Below are 10,000 nucleotides of genomic sequence, written 5' to 3' on the forward strand. Positions count from 1 at the left end.
CCTGGCAATCTTATTGCCAAATTTCCAAGAGGAGCACTTGTAAATATTTACCACATACTCTACACTAGCTTCGCAAACTTACTGCCAAATTTCCAAGAGGTGCACTTGTAAATATTTATCACATACACTACATTAGCCTCGCAAGCTTACTGCCAAATTTCCAAGAGGTGCACTTCTAAATAATTACCACATATACTACACTAGCCTCGCAAACTCACTGCCAAATTTCCAAGAGGTGCACTTCTAAATAATTACCACATATACTACACTTGCCTCGCAAACTTACTGCCAAATTTCCAAGAGGTGCCCCGTTAAATATTTACAACATACACTACACTACACTACAGTAAACTACACTAGCCTCACAAACTTAAACTTGTTTACTGGCTTATGCACTACAAAACATTACAACATAACATGTATTTAAAGTTTGAATTCAATCGAAATCGTTGCTTGTTTATATTTTCAGTAGCATCAAATTAAATATTTGTTGACAAAATGTCCTTTTGATTTCTGTGCTTGATAATTATACATATATTTTGGTCAACTTCAAATTCTTATATTCCATTTTGGGAGTGTATATGAGAGGATTATAATGAGGAAACATTTTGATGAAAAACAATAAAAACTATATAGCTTACTTATTATTATTATTATTATTATTATTATTATTATTATTATTATTATTATTATTATTATTATTATTATTGCCATATAAGCTACAACCCTAGTTGGAAAATCTGGATGATATATTCCCAAGGGCTCCAACAGGGAAAAATAACCCAGTGAGGAGAGGAAATAAGGAAATAAATAAACTACTAGAGAAGTAATGAACACTTAAAACAAAGAATCGTAATACAGTATGTGTAATGCTTGTGTAACGCAATAGCACAGCCTGTTGGAGGTTGCATACTTAATGGACATAATTTAGTATTTAGTATACGCCCCCCCCCCCCACCAGACCTCAGCGAAGGGAAAGCGTGAAATGATGCCCTAACAAAGATATCTTCTCTCCCACCGTCATCCCTACATTAAGGGGTCGGTTGCCTGATGTACCGTCTCCAATCCCTACCATCAAAGGCATCCACTTCCACCAAACCTCTTTTCTCCTTATCATCCTTCACCTTATCTCGCCATCTAATTCTCTGCAACAATCTTCATATTCTCCCCCTAACAAGTTCCTCCAAACCCTTCTCCCCCCCCCCCCCTCCATTCATCCTCAACATGTGCCCAAATCATTTCAGTCCTGACACTCTATCAACCCCGCAATCTTCACTACGCCTGCCATTCTTCTCATTTCATCTTTTTTCAATCTTTCAATAAGTAATATTCCCATAATCGTTGACCTACCTAAGACATGTAAAGTTCAAAATGGTTTTGATTCTAGCACAAAAGTTTGGTTTTTATTAAATGCCTCTGATAAACTTGATGGAAAGACAAAAAAATGGTATTATTGTTAATTTACTTTATTGTGTTTAATGAAATATCAGCATAGCCCGTACTGATATTTGGAAACCTTAAAGGCTAAATTTCACTCGGTGATCACGTCATCTTGAACAAGTACAAAACCTTTGCTATATATATATATATATATATATATATATATATATATATATATACATATATATACATGTATATATATATATATATATATATATATATATATATATATATATATATATATATATACATATATATACATGTATATATATATATATATATATATATATATATATATATATATATATATATATATATATCCTACTCTGGGTGGGGATACCTTAACGAAATGAAATGGTTTTTATATTGCCACCCATAATAGGTTTGTTTACTGTGAGCGATCGGACTAAAGTCTCCCGCTATCACCAAACCCCAGGCATGACTAAGAACATGTTTGAGGACTTTGTTACTTTAAGTTGCTACATGTTATATTGCGAAGTTCCATGAATGCATGACTTGACTGAGCAGAGAAGGAAATTTACTAAATTCAATTATGCATAGCACACACCCTTAACATAAGGGCAAGAATGTGCCCTTTATCAGATTCATTGAAGGCTCTTTTTTTTTTGTATCAAGATAAACTACAGTATACAAATAATCCGATGAATGTGCTACAGCGAGACATATTTGGGAACTTCTCTGAGAGATGAGGTGTAATCTACTCCCAAATAACCAGAATAGCATTATATGACGTCTGTTTTGAGTGATGAGAGCAAGGTTGTATATTTATTGGTCATCCTATAAATAATTTTATACTTATGGGCTTTGTTTAGAAGGTTGAAGGTGTCATTTAAAGAGATGTACACCAAAACTAAACCTGGGCAAGCCCAACCCAACTCATTGTTGCCCAGCCACAACAATACGGCCCCAGTAAACATCTTAAATTCACGATCCTGGGCTAGGATTGGGCTTCTACCATGTGATTGCAAGGTGAATGCGTAACCACTGTACTAGCAAGGAGGCTAGTGAAATCCTTATAAGATAGGATTTCTTTCAATTGTGATAAGTGAATGGTATGGTAAATTCTTAAGTAAAACTATTTTGTACAACTTAACTTGTGACCTAGACCAGATCATCAAAACGAACTTTGTACTCCTTTACCTTCCTTCCCATGCAAATATATTTCTGACGTTTAAAACTTCTACAGTAACTGGAATTCATCATTCAAGATGAACACAGATACTGCTAACACTGCATGTAACTCGACTAACTGTTCTTAACTTACTACAATCCTACAAGAAAAGGCAAGAATTGAACTGTATTGACTTACAAACATCTTTTTCTTCCAGAAAGTGTATTTAGAAACAAGTAAATGTTTATTGCAAAAGTTTGCATAAGAAATACAATAATTCCAAAATCAAAATCCTTTGTGTTATTGGTTATTTTTAAAACCCTGATTTAGTGACACAGTAAAGCAACCACCCGGATTAGTATCTATTCCTCTTTTCAGAAAATGCAAGTAAAACAGCAGAGGAAGGGGGTAGTTGATGAGAGTTGGCTCAAAGGACCCGTTGAGGTCGACGATCCAAGACTCCTGAAGGTAATCAGGGATAGGTTTCTAATCCCACCGTCGAAGCTACCTTATAACCTGTCTTCACCAGCAGAGACAAAAAGATACTACCCTGCAAGTAATGTTTCCAGTTTTCACTTCATCGACTACTACGTTAAGTACTTCTTCCGTGACCAGAAAAAGGGACTCTTCCTTGATTCGGGGGCGCTCGAGGGTGATATTTTCTCGAATTCCCTTTGGCTGGAAACTGTACGTGGATGGACTGGGATTCTGGTGGAGGTCGATCCCACCAACTTTTACCACCTGGTACTGAAGAGGAGGAAGTCTTGGCTCTCCAATACTTGCATTGCAAGGGTCCCATACCCTCAGCAGGTTACCTTTGAGTTCTTGGACGCTCCCCCTAATCATGGTGGGCTGTGGATTTATCGATCTAACTCAAGATCAATAAATTCACCCTTTCACGACAGCAAAGATGGTTGGAGTAAATCAGCGAAGAAGACTTACAAAGTTATGCAATGTTTCCCAGTCGCCTCTTACATTCTAGCTTTAAATGTCACCACACTCGACTTTCTGTCTCTGGACATCCAGGGCTTTGAGTCTGATGTTTTATATGCGATTCCTTTCGACAAAGTGAAAGTACGAGTTATTGCTGTAGAGTATTACTTCGAAGAAGAAAATGGTGCACTCAGCTTAGGTAAAATCGACCCTAAATTTGTCAAAATTATGGAAAGTAAGGGTTATTTCCTAGTTGATTTCGACCCCGAGAGTAATTACATTTTTGCTTTGAAAGATGATCCACAGCTGAAAGATAAACTAGATGAAAAGAAATATGTCAAATATTATACAATGATGAGAAACAAACAATTGGCCGCACAGAAACCTAAATGAGACCATGCCTGTTATTTGTCAGTATTTATCATTATGAGCCAATTTATTTCCGTTTATATAGCATCAACATGATCTTAACGGTCTTTGGAACATTTCTTCAACCCCTAATTGCACTCGCCTTACGACCTCGTACTATACCTCCATTCCCGTTTTCGATCTTCCACGTTCCCGTTTTCTTTCTTTCACATTCTCGTTTTCTTTTTTGCCACGTTCAACTACGTTGTTATCCTATCTCATCAACTTTTCCGTCCTTGTCCCACTGATAGGCTTCCCCCCCACCAGTTACTTGTGATAGTGAATGGCCTCTTAGGCTTCAGCGCTGGATCCTGTGGCCTAAATTTATGAATCCAATCCAAAGATCCTTAACAGATTCATTTCGTTTTCTTCTAAGAGGAAAAGGATTTCACTCCGAGTTTCACAACAATAATGTATTTTTCACCCCTATTATGTATTTTTCACCCCTGTAATGTATTTTTCACCTCTATAATGTATTTTTCATCCATATTGATTAAAAAATGGATTCTCATATGTAATTTTTCCAATTAGAATCTTTGTTGTTTCTAACAACATAATTTCACCAGTAAGAGATTTTCATCATTTTTTAATCAACCATAGACGTATCTTCCACTAACGGAAAGAATAGAGTTTATATTGGCTTTTGTACCAACGATCTAAAAGAAAAAGTGAGATTCTGATAAATATATCTTTTAAGAATAGCAGCTTTTATCAATTAGCATTGTGAACCTTGACTGATTTTGAGCCACGAGTTATTAACAGGCCCATAAAATATACATATTTGTGATCTTAAATTGAAAAAAAATGCGGTATGTATCTTGTTTGAATACTCTGAAAAAAATATTATACTTTAATCAATTCATTTGATCATTACAATAAATGATATTTTTTAAAAGCTGATAATTTTAGGTCTACTCATTCTCTTGCATTCTGGTGATTTTATAAAAAAATGTGATTGTGATATACTCTCTCTCTCTCTCTCTCTCTCTCTCTCTCTCTCTCTCTCTCTCTCTCTCTCTCTCTCTCTCTCTCTCTCTCTCTCTCTCTCTCTCTCTCAAAGAGGTGTATCCTCAATACATCATCTCCTCCAAATGACAAGGAATGTGAAGACAAGCTTAAGCACTATAAAGGCGTAGATTGAGATATACTCTCTCTCTCTCTCTCTCTCTCTCTCTCTCTCTCTCTCTCTCTCTCTCTCTCTCTCTCTCTCTCTCTCCTTATGTATGTTGATGTGCATGGTGTTAGATTTTATTCAAGCTAACGGTAACCCATATTTATTTTAACTGTTCTTTTTTGTCATAGTTCTTATGCAAAAGTAACTGTGATTTTGTGTGTCGAGGTAAAGAGCAGCGTAATCATTCACTGTATATTACTTATCTGACCTTTACTGATGTATAAATACGTCATAATCATTCTTATGTCATAAGATAAGTATGGTTTTATATGGAATTGATATGAGTTTTATAATGCTCGAATAATTGGTGTGTATATTTTGATAAGAAGTTGTCTTATGCTGGTAATATGGTGTTGTGTAATAATAGTAAAAAAGATATAGTTTAGTAATTGTGCTGAAATATTAAAAAAAGACCTCATAGTTCATATATTGTGTTCTGGGGCATAGTCTCCCATATGTAATAAAGAGCAAGTGACAGGTCTCTCTCTCTCTCTCTCTCTCTCTCTCTCTCTCTCTCTCTCTCTCTCTCTCTCTCTCTCTCTCTCTCTATATATATATATATATATATATATGTGTGTGTGTGTGTGTGTATGTATATATATATTATATATATATATATATATATATATATATATATATATATATATATATATATATATATGTATATATTATATATATATATATTATATATATATGTATATATATATATATATATATATATATATATATATATATATATATATATATATATATTTCCGGTCACGTTTAGGTCTCTCCGTCAGTCTAGTAGGGGTGAGAGTAAGTAGTCATACCTTGGTAAGTGTGCGTGTGTGTGCATATCTATCTAAATATTCATCCGTCAGTTTTGACGGGTTACGTACATTAGTAGATGAATAATTGACCAAGGATTATAACTGCAAATACTACATAATTTTTATATAACCCTTGCCAACGATGTTTTTCAAATTGTGTGAATGCAACAAATAAAGTAATGTCTGACGAATTAATTTCTATAATTATCCTCATTACGAATATACACAGCTATTAATGAATGCCATGATTACCAGTTGAAGAATTACTTCATGTAAAGCAACAACAGGGTAGAATGAGTAACAGTCATCGGACAGTTGTCAATCGTATTTTCTCATGTTTGAGATTGAATTAAGCCAAGAGAATTTGGAACGACATCTTGGGGAGGCCTATTGGAAACGTCCCGGGCTGACGTTCAGTTGGACGGGGAATCAAGACCCTCTCACACTCGACAGTTTCCATTAGTGTCTGTAACCTCACCATCCTTGTGAGCTGAGGATGGGGTGTTTGGGGGAAGCCTATAGGTCTACCTGCTGAGTTATCCAATTTCGTTCTACTTTTAAAGGTTTAAAGGCCACTCATGAATGACAGAAGCAAGGGACAGTGACATTGCCCTATCAAGGAGGACAATGCCCTAGAGACTGACCATATTATACCACATGTGATCAGCGCCCAAGCTCCCTCTCCACCGAAGCTAGGACCAAGGAGGGCCAAGCAATGGCTGCTAATGACTCAGGAAATATACCTATAAGCTCCCCCAAACCCTCCATCCTTAGCTCACAAGGCTAGTGAGGTTGCAGCGACCAAAGGAACTAACAATTTTAGCGGGACTTGAACTCAAGTCTGGCGATCACCAGTCAGGGACATTACCACCCAGGCCATCACAACCCTGATTTATATAATTTCTTACTTATAGAGGCAGTTCGTTAATCAAAGACTTTGTTCCTCTCTTGCTCCATTTCCTGTTCATTGCTTCTGAATATAAGCTAGAATCTAGCTCATACTCAGAAACAAGAGTATTAAGTTGGCTGTGACCAAGTTGCGGAATGATCTTCCTAATCGGGTAGTGGAATCGGTAGAACTTCAATAGTTCAAACTTGCAGCAAATGTTTTTATGTTGAACAGGCTGACAAAAGTCTTTTTACCGTTGTATATGAAATATCTGTTTTGATGTTACTGTTTTTTGAATGTTTTATTTTAATTGTTCATTAATCTCATACTGTTTGTTTATTTCCTTATTTTCTTTCTTCACTGGGCTATTTTTCCTGGTTGGATGCCTTGGCGTTGTAGAATATTGCTTTTTCAACTAGGGTTGTAGCATGGTTAGTAATAATAATAATAATAATAATAATAATAATAATAATAATAATAATAATAATAATAATGATGATGATGATGACCTTCCTTTGAAACCTCTAAGTCATCCTCTAAGATTTTTTGTTTGACATTTCCCAGCGAGATCCACTTCCGAAGTTCGGGTTTTCGTGTAACTTCTGACGAAAATAATAATAAGTCAGCTATCACCTGGCAAGCAAGTCTCTTCTGCACGCCATGATAGGTAAACAATTATAACCTTTGTTTTAGTCAATACCTTCCCCCCCCCCCTCTCTCTCTCTCTCTCTCTCTCTCTCTCTCTCTCTCTCTCTCTCTCTCTCTCTCTCACACGTGTCCATGTGTTGTAACCCAGAAATGATATATAACATTATTTTGAGCTGTTATTAAAGTCGTATTTTCATGGCTCGTCTCTCTTTTCTCTCACGGTATCATTTTATCATTTTCCCAGGTGTGCTATGCGAACCACCCAGTAGGTTGATTTCTCTCTCTCTCTCTCTCTCTCTCTCTCTCTCTCTCTCTCTCTCTCTCTCTCTCTGTTTCTACTTTAATCATGTAAAGGCCGCTCACGAATGGCAGAGGCAGAAGACAGTGACAGTGCCAAAGCAGGACAATGCCCTAGAGACTAACCATATATTCATATGATCAGCTTTCAAGCCACTCGCCACCCAAGCTAAGACCAGGGACGGCCAGGTAATGGCTGCTGATGACTTAGCAGGTAGACGTACAGGTTCACCCACCCTCCCGCACCCATCCTTAGTTCACCAGGATGGTGAGGTTACAGACACTACAAGAAACTACCAAGCTTCAGCTGGTCTTGAACCCCAGTGCGGCAGATCGCCAGGCTGGAACGTTTCGTATAGGCCACCACTGCCAAACTTCAACAATTTAGTTCTACTTTTAAAGGTTTAAAGGCCACCTATGAATGACAGAAGCAAGGGACAGTGACATTACTCTATCAAGCAGGACAATGCCCTAGAGACTGAACATATTATACCACATGTGATCAGCGCCCAAGACCCCTCTCCACCTAAGCTAGGACCAAGGAGTGCCAGGCAATGGCTTCTGATGACTCAGCTGATAGATCTATAAGTCCCCCAACCCCCATCCTTAGCTCACAAAGATAGTGAGGTTGCAGCGACCATAGGAACTAACGAGTTTAGCGAGACTCGGACCCACGTCTGGCGATCACCAGTCAGGGACATTACCACCCAGGCCATCACAACCCTGACTTATATAATTTCTTCCTTATAGCGACAGTTCGTTAATCACATACTTTGTGCCTCTCTTCCCCCATTTTCTGTTAATTGCTTCTGAGTATAAGCTAGATTCTGACTCATACTCAGAAACAAGAGATATTAAGTTGGCTGTGACCAAGTTGCGGAATGATTATCCTAATCGGGTAGTTGAATTTGTGGAACTTCAAAAGTTCAAACTTGCAACAGATGTTTTTATGCTGAACAGGCTGACATAAGTCTTTTTATAATTATATATGCAATATCTGTTTTGATGTTACTGTTTTGGAAATATTTTATTTTAATTGTTCATTATTTCTCATATTGTTTATTTATTTTTTTATTTTCTTTGCTCACTGGGCTATTTTTCCCTGTTGGAGCCCTTGAGCTTATAGCCTCTTACTTTTTCAACTAGGGTTATAGCTTAGTTAGTAATAATAATAATAATAATAATAATAATAATAATAATAATAATAATAATCATTTTGGGCAACTTCTTAAAAGTGCCAAAAGATTTTGTATCTCATTACTCTGTATAAATGGGCTAATTGCTATAATACTTCTTATTACTTGTTGATATGTTTTATTATTCATTAAATACATATATGATGTTAATAAAAGTTCAGCATTATTAAGCGCATGATTCTTTTTTATGTTAGCATATATTTTGATGAAAATATAATATGCTCTTGATAGATTTACAAGTCTTGTTCTTTTATTAAATGGTTTTTATGTCCTGTATATTATTCTTAATTATTGCTCTCATATAGCAATCTTTTATTTTTATTTTTTCTGCAACCTTGGTCTCGCAGAATACTTCCTTTCCCTTTTGTATATGGGGTCGCTGTTTCTAGTCAGCCCTCTCCAGCCTCCTCTATCATGTACATCTTACTCTCTTAAGTCTTTTTTTTTTTTTTTTTTTTTTTTTTCACTAATTTATCTTGTCACCTGAACCTTGGCCTTACCCTCCTTCTCCTGCCCTCCTCCTCCATCTTCATAACCCTTTTACACACGTGTACATCTTCTTTTCTCATAACATGACCAAACCATTTCAGTCTTCTCTCCTGAGTTTGCTTTGAAACCTTTAAGTCTTCTTAAGTTACGATCCTTATAAAGATCCACTTCCGAAGTTCGGGTTTTCGTGTAACTTCTGACAAAAATACCTTATAATAAGTCAGCTGCTTTCACCTGGCCAGCAAGTCTCTTCTGCACGCCATGATAGGTAAACCATTATATCGTTTGTTTTAGTCAATGCCTTCTCTCTCTCTCTCTCTCTCTCTCTCTCTCTCTCTCTCTCTCTCTCTCTCTCTCTCTCTCTCACAGAGAGACCATCCAAGACTGGAAGATGCAAAATACACCGGAAGATGTATTAGCAACTCTCTGGTGGATATACGAGGTGCCTCACACTCAGGGACCTGGGGGAACCCAAACAAAAAAAAAAAAAAATAAGGTAAGGCAGGTGTCCATGTGTAACTCAGAAATGATATATAACATATTGAGTTGTTATTAAAGTCTCTCTTTTCTCTCTCTCTGTAT

General features: G+C 36.5%; 1 protein-coding gene across 1 annotated transcript in view; it reads left to right on the forward strand.

Annotated features, from left to right (window-relative positions):
* The window catches only part of LOC137627348 (uncharacterized), a 104,287-nt gene extending 99,321 nt beyond the window's left edge, over positions 1 to 4,966 (forward strand). Inside the window, 3 exon segments of the mRNA XM_068358432.1 lie at positions 2,951 to 3,239; positions 3,242 to 3,294; positions 3,296 to 4,966. Coding sequence (XP_068214533.1) covers positions 2,951 to 3,239; positions 3,242 to 3,294; positions 3,296 to 3,898 — 945 coding nt within the window. The 3' untranslated portion in view covers positions 3,899 to 4,966.
* The last annotated feature ends 5,034 nt before the right edge of the window (positions 4,967 to 10,000 follow it).

This window comes from Palaemon carinicauda, chromosome 35, assembly GCF_036898095.1.
Source record: "Palaemon carinicauda isolate YSFRI2023 chromosome 35, ASM3689809v2, whole genome shotgun sequence".
Lineage (NCBI taxonomy): Eukaryota > Metazoa > Arthropoda > Malacostraca > Decapoda > Palaemonidae > Palaemon > Palaemon carinicauda.